At 41.6% G+C, this 15,171-nt stretch overlaps 1 protein-coding gene across 6 annotated transcripts in view; it reads right to left on the minus strand.

Annotated features, from left to right (window-relative positions):
• The window catches only part of RNF38 (ring finger protein 38), a 120,908-nt gene that overhangs the window by 9,322 nt on the left and 96,415 nt on the right, over positions 1-15,171 (minus strand). For all 6 annotated transcript variants that reach the window (XM_089488728.1, XM_089488731.1, XM_089488732.1 and 3 more), the window contains 4 exons: positions 6,820-7,013; positions 4,791-5,001; positions 3,369-3,536; positions 666-836 (listed from right to left, as the gene is read on the minus strand). In XM_089488728.1, the coding sequence (XP_089344854.1) occupies positions 666-836; positions 3,369-3,536; positions 4,791-5,001; positions 6,820-7,013 (744 nt within the window). The remainder of the gene's footprint in view (positions 1-665; positions 837-3,368; positions 3,537-4,790; positions 5,002-6,819; positions 7,014-15,171) is intronic.

Here is a 15,171-nt window from a genome sequence, read left to right on the forward strand (position 1 = left end):
GGGTCAGTTTTCAAAAATAATGTGAAGACAAGTTATGGTTGGGAAAATATATAAATCCCCCCCCTTTTTAACTTTAAAGAACCCCGTCCTGATTCTTAATACATGTGTTTAACTATAATTAAATGCTTGCTGCTTATTTCAGTGTCAGTAAGAGGTGTTGTTGTGTACTATATGACACAGCATTTTCCCATGCAGATAAAAACATTCACTTCTTCCAGTATTTATATCTATGTGACACCATGGTATCTGCCTATTTAAAAACACAATAACCTTTTCTATCCTTAGCAGGCGACTTTCAGAGAGGAATATTATTCATTTGTGCACTGAGGCTCGCTGTAAAATCGGGCAGCCAAAAAGCCACACCCACTCAAAGGCTACTCTAGCTGCCTATCGTGTTATTTGCTCTATTTTTAATGTCATGCCTGCTTGGGCAACCTGGAAATCCTATCCTACATTAAATTTCATTGTAATCCCTCAACCAAATTACACTGATTTCTCAATAGCATGAAAACTGAATGGATATGCAACAGGCACTAAAAGCTCCAAAAGGGTACAGAATACATTATCATTCATGTACTTCCACATATTGTCTTAAGGTGGTCAACGTAACACCTCCTTAGCTATAACCACATGGGTGTGGGGAAAATATTTTTGAAGATACCTACCGACCGTGACTGCTGTGTTTGGAAGGGAACAAACTGGCCTGGAGGTGGCAAGTGTGTAGCATGATGTGGAGAGAGATGCGGAGGATGCAAAAGAAATGGATCACTAGAAAGAAGAGGTGGGAAAGCTGCATATGGAACAGGTAGGTGCTGAACGGAACATGCCTGAAGCATCTGCAAAAGAAGATAAATGTTCACCAAATTAGGCAACATTTTCAGAAGGGACAATAGAATATAACAAAGCATCATTTGTTTACACAGCCAAGTATGGTTACCAAAGAAGAGCCTGCCACTCTTTAAGACTAGCAAAAGCAAAACAAATTATGCAAGGTATAAGGGTAAACATTGGAAATTTATAAAAGCTGAATTTTTCTTTGTTTGGAAAGAATTTTGGTTAAGTGTTTCATAATTATATATATTTTTCCAATGTTTCAATATTGTAACTTCTTAAATAGTTGACACCAGTCTTCCCACATATACTTGATATATTTTCCAATTTCTGTAATGTTCTATCTCTTTTGAGAGAATAACGGTTACTATATAAATCAATTATGCTTTGTACTATTCTGATGTCCTTTATATACTCTATTTTTGTTTGAAAAATTGATTTCAGTTATGTAATACTGACACGTTTTATTTTAGTGCGCCCGTGTTATACGCGGGCGCACTATATGCAGCTTTGAGCTTATGCGCTCAAGCTGCGAGGAGTGCGCGGGGTGGCACATCCTATTCAGATGAATGGGTGCACGGAATTCGCCTTATGCAGGGGTCTGGAATGGATCCCCCACATAAGGCAAGGGTCCACTGTACTAGTTAGCTAACTTACTGTCACTGACAGTGTAAACTTAGGAAAAGACTGGCTACGTTTTCAAAAACAGAATGGGAACTGGTATGTACCCTGAAGACTAATTCAGGTCAGTTGTGAAGGAGTCATTCAAAATAATGGGTTAGGTAAGCAACTTTCAGGGTCGAAAGAGGGGCAATGGACACATCTCCTGGAGCTTCTAGGGCAGTGGTGACAAACCTATGGCACGTGTGCCAGAGGTGGCACTGAGAGCCCTCTCTGTGGTCACATACTCTGTCACCCCACCACAGAGTTTGTTACTAGAAAGCCAGAGGAACGTGGCACTTGGTGATAAGTAAGTGGGTATTGGTTTGCAGTTTGGGCAATCAGTCTGTAAAAGGCTCGCACACCACCGCATCACCAAATCTGCTACTGCTACTTGCAGCAGTAAAATAATATCTTCTTGTAATTGTCTTTCTTTTTAAAAGTACACTTCTCACCAAAATACACTTCCCACTAAAAACAAGGCAGTCCCTATGAGTTAAATAAATCGTTTGCAGCTATCAAATTTGTTGCTTTAGTGGAAAAAACTGTGACTTTTTAATACATAAACAAGGCACGCTGGGACACGCACCTTTTTATACGATAAATAATGCTTCTTTGAAACTGTTAGGAAATTCTCTTTTAAAATCAGGCACATGGCCACCAGTACTTTGTTTACATGTAAATAATGTAGCAATGTTGCCACAGTTGCTGCATATTTGGTGATGTAAACTGGGGTGGGGTGGGGGCTGAGCACAACTTCACAAAAATAGTCAAAGGTACATGTGCACACATATACATCATTTAAGTCCTGCTACCACCAAGGAGGGCACAGATGACCATAAGGATTTCTGACTAGTAGTAGCGATCAGAAATGCAAGTGCCACAAAATCTGAATAGCCTATGATCTGGACAAGGATATGGACAGAGAATGATATTAAACTGGCAAGGAAGTCAGACAAGGCTGCATTTTCTCAACCTGTCTGTTTAATGTATACACAGAACTTATCACATGGGAACAATAGTTAATACTGCTCGTATTAGCAGTAAATGTCAGTTGCATATTTTAAATTATTGATCTTGGATTCCAAGGATTTTGGAATGACTACAGAGAACAAGTGCAAAAGCAGGGTCACAGCTGAATATTATGAAAACAAAAATAATTACTACAGATAATTTACATCACTTAAAAGTGGGTGATGATATCAAAATAAGGATAATTTATACTTTGGTTAAGTCATAAATCAACAGTGAAACTGTAATCAAGGAATCAGAAGATTTGGGAGGCCAGCTATAAAGGAAGACCCCCCCCCCCACACACACACACACATACACATTCAGAGGGATTAAGGTTACACTCACAAAGTGGGAAAAACTGCAAACATAAATAAATATAAATAAAACCATGAATGCTATTTTTTTTAACCCGAGGGAACACTTCTCTGGGATACTCTAGGACTTTGCAGCATGGCTCTATGGTCAACTTCTGGTGGAAGGTGACCACAGAATCACACTGCAGGACCTAAAATTTCCAAGAGATAACATATTAATCAAATCCACGAAGGGAGACCAGCAAACGTGTGGGGTGGGTGGGTGGGAGTGACTAGATATGGCCCTCAAATATAAAGATATTGTATCAATCAATACCAAAGTCAAAATCATCCCTGCCATAGCGTTTTCAATTTCTAAATATGGATCTGAAAGCTGGACAGTGAAGAAAGCTGACAGGAATAAAATTAACTCATATGAAATGCAGCATTCTACAGACACCATGGATTGTGTCTTGTTTTCAGATAAATATATAAAGAATTGAGCTTTAAGTCAACTTCCAAGGACATTTTCAGTCTTCATTATCAAAACTAAGATTTGAAACTACTTACTGGGGGAGGCACACTGCAGACAGGAAGATGCTGTCCACTGAAAACCACAGAACAACCTGGGACCTGCTGTGTGTTGCAAGCTGGTATGTGCTGACCTGTGCAAAGTGGAATCCCATGTGGCGCCACTGTGGTCACTGTATACGAAACAGGCACTGTGCCCTGATGGATCTGTGTAGAAGACAGTAAAGAGCTATCAGATGTTCAAAACAAAAAGATAGGATTGTTCAATCTAGAGCAAGAATTTTTTTTGAGACAAATAAATTCTAGTTATCTACAAATGCACCATGCTGGAGTTGGTACACTACTCGGATCCACAAGTAATCATTGTCAACTGACCATGTACCTCACTGCAAAGTATTTTGTTTAAAATGCCTTGGTATACGATAGTGTCATCCTTTTTAAAACTGCAAAGTCAACCAACAGCCCTGACACAAACAAGGGCATTTTGATTCCCAGTGCTGCAAGAGATTTCCATAAATGTCTATACAGACTACCCCCCCAGGGACTGCAATTTTTTGTAAAGTTTCAATTAGCTTACAAACAGTTTCTCCTACTGGCCATATACTAGGGCCTCTGAATAGGAATGTAGGAAGCAGCCATTAAACACATAATACAGGTTTTCCAACTATCTAGTGGAACAGATTTAAAGTAAGCAAGACTGTTCTAAAGCTGTCATGCCAAAAGGTGTTATGTAATTCTTTGACTAGAAGGTTTTCAAGGACACCTCTTGTAATCTTGCATTCACTTTGTATTGAGGAACATATGGCTTGAACAACCTAATGCCTTAAATATTAGAGTATCTATCATAATGCCAGCTACATTACTCTTTCAGCTAAGCTTTTTCTACATACCACTGTAAGAAGCATTGAGGATGCATGTTTTTTAACCTTTAAGTATCCTGCACTGAGAGTCGGTAATCCTGCCATCTCTTTGCATCAAGCCTAGTTAGGTTTCTCTGTGCTTGCACTGGAGAGCCAGCATGGCATAGTGGTTTGACTTTTGGATTACAACTCTGGAGACCAGGGTTCAAATCCCGGCTCGGCCATGAAACCCACTAGGTGACCGTGGGCAAGTCACACTCTCTCAGCCTCAGAGGATAGCAATGACAAAACCTCCTTGAAGAAACTTGCCAAAACTCCATAATAGGTCCACCTTAGGGTCACTGTAAGTCAGAAACAACTTGAAGGCACACAACAACAAAAGTGTTTTTACTAGGAATAACTGAACAGAGATACCCAGCCTCAGAGGCAGCACACCTAGAAACGCAACTGACATAAACATAAAGGATGTATCCTCCCAAGATAACCAACCAATTCTTATTTTTAGGCATTTGAAAAGACTTTTTTGGGGTATAACAATGAAACAACTAGAAACACTTGGCTATAAGAAATTTGGAAAACATGCTCTCATATTTTGTCATACCTGCTCATGTATGTCAACCATTACTGCATTCTGCTGTGGTGGATGAGCAGCTGGGTGCAACAAACGGGGAGATACATTCGGTGGATGGAAGGCTCGGGGTTCTTCTATTGCTTGTTGTTGTCCATAGGGAAGATGGTAGTTTTCATCTTGGCTAATGGAATTATGCCGAGACAATCGATCTCTTCTTGTTCTCTGGCGTCTGACGGGAGGGCTGCAAATAATCAAATTGGACAAGGGTTTTTTCTCTCTCTCTCTTTGAAACACACACGGCAGAATATCCCTTTCATGAGTTTTAGACATGAAGTTTTATTCCTGTGTTTCTAAATTCACATTCAAAGTTCTGAATAAATTTACATCATTTCCTTATAGTGAAAACAGAAGAATGAAAATCTTGTGGTAGCTGCTGAGAAAATACATCTGGTAGCTGTAACTAAGTATGGATTAGGTAGTCACCTGCAACTTCCAGCCCCATAATGGCAAAGCTACCAGGTATCTTTTTCTTGCTCTGTTTACTGTGCAGATTCAATGATCAAGAAGAACTCTGTGGGTCAGAGGCCAGACAGCTGATTTTCCTGTGATGACAGCTACCAAATGGAAAGCTTTAAAGTGTGACTGTGTAAATTTTGTCACTATTTCCTCAGTGTATTCTAAAGGTAAAATTCATACAAAAATCTGTGTTTTCCAATGTTTGAACACAAGAAAAGGGAAGGTACAGTAAGCAAGAAGAGTTTCAAACTTGTAGATTCATTCCTCATGATCTTCAAAGTCTAGTGTCATTCCAAATTAGCTTTACTTTTGTATCAATACAAACACTAAATGTCCTATGATATCTGGCCAATGCTACAGTACTAGAGGTGAAAACAATGCAGGTCAGATATCATAAAACCTTTTAAGATTCTCCACAGTGTGGGGAACATTACTCAGGAAGAACCTAAAGCTGCATAGGGGCTCAATGATCATATCAATGAGTCTTTAGAACAACTTCAAGGAAGAAAGCAAACAAGAGTCATACAGAAAAGAAAATGGCACACTTTGATTTTGACAAGTGTAGGCAAATTGTGGGTGACCACTAGCACATGATTCAACAGCAACAATTGCCAAGCTGTTGATCTTTCTGATCCTACCACTAGAAAATGGACACATTCACTAGAAAATACGGTCCACCCAAACCCAGACAAATGGTTCAAAGGGAAAAGAGAAAAGAAGCCCTGTCTTCCTGGAAATTGTGCACCAATGGATTATGAAGACAGGTTCAGTGCCTTGTGCAGCCATAAACTAGTGACTTTTGCAAAGTCCTTACATTTCAACCTGACCTACATCACTAACTGTGATGATTAAACAGATAATCCACACTGACAGTGAGTTCCTTGGAAAAGGGTAGGGATAAAAATATGGATGTCTGTAGAATGCAAAGGCTTTTGCTCTTGATTACTGGAAGTGTTGGAGAAGTCTACTTTCATCATAGCTGAACACTGTGAAGATAATATTAGATAAGCTTCATCTCCACAGTCATAAAGGCCAGGAATATACTGTATTTTAAACCACCACCAAAAGTAGCCTTGCCCTTGCCTTCAGAATGTTACTGTTTTTGTAGCTGACATCACTTTCTCAGCCAAGCTACCTCACAATTGTGCAAGGAAAAAAGGTTACTGTGGGAAAAAAACAGGAAGCATCCCGTTCTAAACAATTTGGAGGAAGGTAGAAAAAATGAAGTTGGATGTAAAGAGTACAAAGAAGCAGCTCTTCTTCACCTCTGTAATGAAACATTAGTTAAGACACTGTAAGTAAAACTCATTGTTTTACCTGCTATATTCCTGGCAGAGTCAAAGCATCCTGGAAAATATCATTGTCAAATATGATCACCAGAAGAGTAGACACATCATTACCTCCTCCAAATAACTATTTAATTAATGAGACATAATAAATTTTACACCTCAGATGTTTGTTTGTTTTTTTTAAAAAAGCAACAGCTTGATAGTTATGTAACTACAATGTTCAGTAGGAAGACAAATTAATATCCTATACTTGCCTCCTTCTGTTGCGTGCAGGTGTGTTACATCGTTCCCCTGAGAAGTGATGTTGGCTCGGTCGAGCTGAAGGAGGCTGCCTATTTGATGTCATCTCCCATGGTCGCATTGGTGGTGATGGGGCTGGTGATGCTGCTGTGTAGTCGAAGACTGAATGAGAAAGGCGCTGTCTCTTGGGACTTGGACTATCTTCACTCTGTGTGACAGTGTGATAAAATAAATAAAAATTCCACAAGTGGTGGGTATTCTAAACCAGTTTTTAAAAAAGGCTACAACTCTGGAATGCTTTGTAAATGTGAAGGGGGCAATATACATTTCCAATGAATAGATCAGGACATAAATGCCTTTATTTAGTAATAGTTTTAGTTTACTGCTCATCTCTTCAATAGCCTTTTCCCTGTGGATTATTATGGGGAATTTTTCCAGTTCTGAAGTAGACTCAGTTAACAGGACTGAAGCAAACAGAATATAAATGTTTGTCTACATCTTGAAAAAGTAAGTATTACCACTTACTCATTCTTCAAAATATGTTTGCACAAGAACAACCTTCATTTTGGTGAGCTCTAGATTTGTGAATTATTAAAGAAGGTGCAGTCAGATTGAGTTCCAGTTCAACACATATGCTCACAACCAATAATTGCATACCACAGCCAACTGGCCTGCTAAGTAAGTTCTAATATACTTCTTTAGAATGAAATACTTACACCACTGAGAAGTATGCAATCACACAGAAGCTTTCATTCACCTTTACGAGGTGGTTTTTAATACACCTTGTTTTTAATGTTTAAAAACATCAAAGAATCCAGACATCAAATGTAAACCATATTTTTTGGTTAATACCACATATACTCGACTATAAATTAACCTCATGTATAAGTTGAGGGCAGGTTTTGGGGCCAAAATTATGGATTTTGATTTGACGGTGGATAATTCGAGGATAAAGATAATGCCTAATTCAGGAAGGAATTAACCAAACCACATTTTTGGTTAATACTGTATATACTCAATTATAAGTTAACCTTATGTATAATCTGAAGGCAGGTTTTGGGGCCAAAATTATGGATTCTGATTTCATCTGTGGATAAGTTGAGGGTAAAATGTAGGGGCATGTAACAAAGGATCTAAAGAATGAAACAAAGCAAGACAATGCCTAATTCCAGCAGGCATAATTGTTTGTGCTCACACTAAAGGTTGGATGGATAAGAGCAGAGCAGGATCAATGCTTCCAGGACAGATTACACTCTTGCCTTTGACCAGGGAATGGTTCCTTTTTACATAAAAGTACCTTACTTGCATCGATTTGTGGCTAAGTTGACTTAGGTGTTCAGGGTCAATTTCTGATTAATTTTTTTTAGAATATATACAATATATTAAACTATTTAATGTATATATTAGAATTATCTGGCCTGCTGCTAACTTACATCACCCATTTTCATTCCCCCATTTTTGTTTGATTTTTTTTTAAAGAGGAGAAAAATATCAGCATGAAAAGGAAATGAATACAACATAGAAAATAGTACAGGTTTTGCAACTGATGTTTCAGTCATGAAGCTCACTATGTGATCCTGTCAGCTACACTACTATTGACTTCAGTGTAGTTTACCATACATGGTGAAAAATGCTCATTTCATACATGTGCTATTTTCAATAGAGATCCTAGATACCCATGTTTTCCAGTCTGTACATTAAGCTATATAGCTGGGCTACATAGGTATGTGTAGCTCAAAATAACATTTTAGCTTGAACTAGTTGCAAAGGTATTCACACACTTATATTATTCTACACAAGGGGTGGGCAACTTCTTAGGCCAGAAGCTAGATGGGACCTCTACAACTCATGGAGAATAATATCCTGCCACCATCCTACTGCCAAACCTACCACCAAGAACTGAAATTTCCTTCAAGATCTACATACATGGGGAGGGTGCATTTTCCTTTAAAACAGAACTGCACTACCAGGAGCGTAATTACACTTGAAAGTAATTCATTTGTTCCCTCCAAATTTTGTTTTCAGAAGAACATGCACCTTTTTTGCCACACTGAGTTGTCAAAATTAAGGCAAAGAATTTATGCACTCTACAGATCACAGGCTGTCCATCCCCGCGTTACACAAAAGGCCATTGATTCAATACACTACAATACTTATTAAAAAACAAAGAAATGTGAAAAGTTCAGAAGCTGTAATTTGTAATATAAGGTGAATTTTGTCCTGCAACCCCACTTGAGGCTTTGCCTTGGAGAGAAACATATGAATTTAGTCCCAGTCAGCCTTTATAGACCACAACAATTGATTTAGCGGCCCAACAGAATATAAGGAATTTTTGGTACAAAAATTTTAAGTCTAAATAATAATTTGCCTTAAGAATAATTTAAAGAGAAACAGAAAAAACACAGAGTACTGCCTCTGCGTTTCCCATTAAACTTTTCTCACCCCAAATCCCCAAACTGTCAACTCTGAGAATTTAAAGAAATAATACTTCAAGGCTGCTTTTCTATTTGGAACAACATCTGATCTATAGTACAACTTCTCTCTAGGATTCTGACATACCTAACTTATTCCTCTGATTTTTCCACATGTTCCCCTCCCCTCATCATTCACACCCCATGAAGTTTTGGCAGTTCTGACAGACTGGACTATTTCTCTCGTCAGACCACAGATCTATGCATAGCAACTAGCTGCCTTTAACTTCCCAGAGCTTCAAGTGGCAAAAGGAAGTGGAAGAACAGAGAAAGACACAAGATGGCAATAGTCCCTACAACCACCCAAGTTCCTGACTGTTCCCAAATCCCAAAATCTGTTCCCAAAATCTTAACCCCAGGAAAACAGTGAGAAGAATTTATGTTGGGTGGTAACACAAATCAGCTGAGAATTTCAGAATTCCAGAAAAGAAAACCAGCAAACCCCGTCTTCACCTGACTGCTTCATAGATGGCTAGGTCCAACTAAATGGCTGCTCCCAAAAGTAGCAATTTCTCGGTGCCTGAACAGGAACTTGGTTTATGGATCCCACAGTGTGCAGGGTGGCTCCAGAGTTTCTTAACATCTGAACCGGGAAATTGTAGTTAACAGAGGGGGCTTCTCGCCCTCCAAATGTTCCTGATCTTCATCTCTAATGAGCCATTGCCAGCATGGAATTGGCCAGTTATGGTCCAGCAATACAGTATCTGGATGGCTATCAGATACCCAGTCCTGCTGTTGCATATATACTCAATGAAAAGTAGGATCTAACCCTAGTCTGCAACATCAGTTTGAAGGGAACACAGTGCGCCAGCGCCATACGCGGCTTTCAGCTTATGCTGAAGCCATGCTGGAATACAATGAATGGCATGCCCAAGCCCCATTATATTCAATGGGGCTCAAGCATACATGTTATTTGCCTTACGCGGGGGAGGGGGGGTCTGGAACGGATCCCTGCATATGGCAAGATTACACTGTATTAAAATTATTGGTTTTATAATCAGGCAGCCAGGTGGAAAAAATATACCTCTTTTAAACCAGGAAATATCTTCTACACTAAAGAAGGGTTGTTGCAGAAGACAGTTCCTTGGGCCAAGAATTTTCCACTCACTACTAGTTTTGATATTCTAGTTTTGAGCAGGGCTGCGGAATAGTGGTGATTTTGGGGTTACTCCTTGGTCCACTCCAGAGTAAGATATTTTTTCTTAATGTTATTCCTACTCCTGTAAAAACTTCTTACTCCTTTACTCCTTACTCTTACATCTACTCCCCAGCCCTAGTTTTGAGAGGGCAACATGATGTGATGCCATGATTGCAAAAATTGTAAGGGTAGAAGCAGGCAGCCAGGGTGAAAAAAAGCATGCCCCCCCCCCCCCAAACCATGTCCTATTTTATTACGTTACTCATTCAAAATAATATCCATCAGCTCATTAGCTTATGAAGACAAAAAACAAAACAAAAAACCTTCAGAAGAACGTGAAGATAAACTGATGTCAAAATTTAAGGACTAACTTCTGTCAGGTCTTTTGTCATTAAAATACACTATGCTCAGAATTTTAGGTTTTAAAATTTTAATGTTTTTAAGCCTTAAAATTTCAAAAGAATTAAAAATCTTTTATTCTGCTCCACTTAGGTTAACAAAAAAAGTTATAAAATTAGATAAAATACAATCACAGAATAATAATTTAATTGAAAAGAGTACAATAATCATTAGTTAAAACTACACACTGCTAAACTTTGAAGATTTGGGCCCAAAACACACTACAGAAATAATCCAGCTGGAGACCGCTTTAACTGCCCTGGTTCAATGCTAAGGAATTCCGTGAACTGTAATTTTGTGAGGCGTTTAGCCTTCTCTGTCAAAGAGATCTGGTGCCACAATAAACTAAAATTCCCAGGATTCCCTAGCACTGAGCCAGGGCAGTTAAAGCAGTCTCAAACTGGATTATTTCTGTAGTGTGTTTTGGGCTGTGGACACTTAATGCCTGCGATAGATATCCTGTGATACATAGCAACCCCTTTCGAAAGTAGTCATATAGGTGACTCTTGTGAAAAGTTTCCCATCCAAACATGAAAAGTTACTATGCATCAGAGAATGAGAAAAACCTCAACTGGAAGTGAGGAACTCAAACCACCCTTTATGGATTTTCCCACCTCAAAAACATGAGAACTAGAATTTAACCCACCTTGTATTTGTAACTGTTTTACAATTCAATACAGAATTTAAAAACTGTATCTCATAGAGCAAAATCAGATCAACTTACTGAATTAGTCGGCTGACCATTTCAAACCTGTCACAGTACACAAGATGTCTGATATAAAACAGACAAATCGCCTTGAACCCATGAATGGAGCACACAGAAAAGCCTTGGAGATTAAAACGACACTTTAATTTATGACATGGTGTATGTGGACATTGAAAGACAGAGAAACTGTCTTTTACTGAATCACATAGCCCATTCTTCCTGAAACAATTTGGCAGCAGCTCTTCAAAGATTTCAGACGTGATTTTTTCCCCACCTCTACTTGGAGAATCTGGGGATTGAACCAGAGATTGATTACCTGAAAAGCATGTATATGCTTTACTACCAAGCTAAAGCTCCTCTCTGATGTATTTCTAATAACCAGTGATTCACAGGATACCATACAATTAACAGCAGTGCTCACATTAACTAGATGTCTAGAACTAGATATGTATATATCATGGTCAGGGTATTTATTTATTTAAACTGTGAGTGTCTGCTTATGCTTAACACTGACCAAATTCTAAACTGAATTCTTTATTCTTGATTTCTGAATTTAAGCATAAATGTTAAGTTCATGAATTCCAATAGGAGATTTAAGCATATTTTTAAATCTTCTTCACAACGATCGGTGGAGTGAAACATGCTTAACTTTGGCCAGACCGTGCCACAAACCCTGTCACTGCTCCTGTGCAATGCCAGGTCTATCAATAACAAGACCCACATCCTCCACGACCTTGTGGAGGACTCAAAATGTGACCTGGCTTGCATTACCGAGACCTGGCTAGGGCCTGAAGGGGATGCTGTGTGGGCTCAGGCCCTGCCTGCTGGGTTCTCGGTGAAGGACCAGCGCAGGTTAGGTGGGCGGGGGGGGGGTGTGGCCTTGATACATAGGAACACCGTGTCCCTCATCAGGAACCACATCCGACAGACGTCCCATATTGAGTGTATCTACCTGACCCTAAAGGCTAGGGACAGTCTAGGGATTCTGTTAGTGTATCGGCCACCCCGTGCATTAGCGGACTCCCTTAACGAGCTGACACAGTTGGTCGCAGAGCTGATGTTGGAGACGCCCAGGCTTCTTGTCCTGGGCGACCTCAACATCCCTCTTGCGGCCAGCTATGTTCCATCCGGTGCGGCTCGGGAATTCATGGAAACCATGGCAGCCATGGGCCTGTCCCAGCTGATACAGGGTCCCACACATTGTGCAGGTAATACTCTCGATTTGGTCTTCTGTTCGGATGCGGAAAATCCGTGGGCGGAAATAGTTAATATTTCCCCCTTGTCATGGACGGATCATTTCCTGGTAGAGGCAAAAATCAAGGTCTCTACCCAGATCCCCCCCGGGGGTGGTGGACCTATTCGGATGGTCCACCCTCGAAGGCTGATGGAACCTGGAAGGTTCCAAGAGGCCTTAGAGGGGCTCATGGTTGGTAGCGACGGCGATTCTGTTGATGCCCTCACCGGTATCTGGAATACCGGTCTTTCAAGGGCTATACACAGTATCGCCCCGAAGCGCCCTCTCAGGCCCGCTTCCAAATGTAAGCCTTGGTATACGGAAGACCTCCGGGCTAGGAAGCGGGCACTGCGACGGCTAGAGTACCGTTGGCGGAAATACCTTTGCTTAGACGACAAGGCTCTCCTAGACCAACTGTTAGAGGACTACGGAGAGGCAATGCGAGCAACAAAGAATTCGTTCTATGCTGCTCGCATTGCGTCCGCAGAGTCGCGTCCAGCAGAGTTGTTCAGGGTGGTCAGGGAGCTAACTCAGCTCCCCCCCTCCCTGAACCAGATCCTTGAACCTTCTAAGGCCTGCTGTGACCAATTTAACGACTTTTTTGCGGATAAAACCTCTCGGATAAGCGAAGGTCTTAACGCCGACATTCAAGCAAAACCTAGGGTAGAGGTGTCCAGAGCCTCCGTGGACTTTATTGTACTGGATCGATTTGAGTTGGTGAGTACCGATGATGTGGACAAGCTCCTCGGAAGAGTCCGGAAGACGACCTGCTCTCTCGATCCCTGTCCCTCGTGGCTAGCGGCCCAGGGGGGACCGGCGGTAACTTCGTTGTTACGCCGGATTATTAATACATCTTTGAGGGAGGGCCAATTTCCATCAGAACTCAAATTGGCCATTGTAAAACCTATTCTGAAAAAGCCCTCCCTCGACCCCCTGGTATATAATAATTATCGGCCAGTTTCGCTGCTGCCATTTTTGGGGAAGGTGATCGAGAGGGCGGTTGCAATCCAACTTCAGACGGTCTTGGATGAAACGGATTATCTAGACCCATTTCAAACTGGCTTCCGGGCGGGTTACGGGGTTGAGACGGCCATGGTCGCCTTGGTCGATGATCTCCGTCTGGGTATCGACAGGGGAAGCGTGTCCCTGCTGGTGCTCTTGGACATCTCAGCGGCTTTCGATACCATAGACCATGGTATCCTTCTGGGGCGCCTAGCGGAGGTGGGAATCTGGGGCACTGCGCTCCAGTGGTTCCGGTCCTACCTCTCTGGGAGGTCCCAGATGGTGCAGCTGGGAGACGTATGCTCCGACGAGAGGCCCCTTAAAACCGGGGTCCCTCAAGGGGCCATTCTGTCTCCCATGCTATTTAACATTTACATGAAACCGCTGGGAGAGGTCATCCGGAGACATGGGGCGCGGGGTTATCAGTACGCTGATGACACCCAAATTATTTTCTCTATGTCTCCGACTGATGCAGTGACTGGGGAAGGTGTCTCTCCTCTTGTGGCCTGTCTGGAGTCAGTAATGGGCTGGATGAGGGAAAACCGACTCAAGCTGAATCCAGAGAAAACGGAGGTACTAGTGATAGGTTCCCCTGGTCCAGGAATGGTGGTGGTTCCACCTGTCCTGAACGGGGTCACGCTCCCTGTGAAGGACTCCGTGCGCAGTCTGGGGGTGCTTCTGGATTCGTCGCTTCACCTGACTGCTCAGGTGAGTGCGACGGTCAGGAGCACATGTTATCAGCTTCGGCTGATTCGCCAGCTGCGCCCATACCTGGCCCAGAGGGACCTTGAAACGATCGTGCATGCTCTGGTAACCTCAAGATTGGATTTTTGCAATGTACTCTACATGGGGCAACCCTTATACCAAACTCGGAAGCTACAATTGGTGCAGAATATGGCAGCCCGGCTGGTCACTGGTGCTCCCAGGACCAGCCATATAACACCGATTTTAAAAGATCTTCACTGGCTGCCTATTCGCTTCCGAGCTCAATATAAGGCGTTGGTAATTACCTATAAAGCCCTAAATGGCTTGGGTCCAGGATACCTGAAGGACCGCCTCTCCCCATATATTCCGTCCCGCACCCTCAGAACATCTGGGCAGCAACTCCTGAAGGTGCCAGGGGCTAGGCTTTCTTCCGTCACTAAGCGGACGTTTTCCATCGCCGCCCCGGCCCTCTGGAATACGCTGCCCGCTGAGCTCCGCTCGACTACCTCCCTGGCCCAATTTAAGAAGGATTTAAAGACCTTCTTATTTCATCAAGCATTCCCCCCATGAACATCTTTTTAGGGCCTCCCTCCTCTTCCGTGGCCATGAGGAAGGGCTAATTGGGGTTTTATCCTTTTTATTGTTTTTATTGTTTCTTTGATGCACTGTTTGCGCGCGATTTGTTGATTTATGTATTTTTCACTGTTGTAA

The sequence above is a fragment of the Sceloporus occidentalis genome, unplaced genomic scaffold, assembly GCF_023333645.1.
Source record: "Sceloporus occidentalis isolate IW3139 unplaced genomic scaffold, rSceOcc1.0.p SCAF_1, whole genome shotgun sequence".
Lineage (NCBI taxonomy): Eukaryota > Metazoa > Chordata > Lepidosauria > Squamata > Phrynosomatidae > Sceloporus > Sceloporus occidentalis.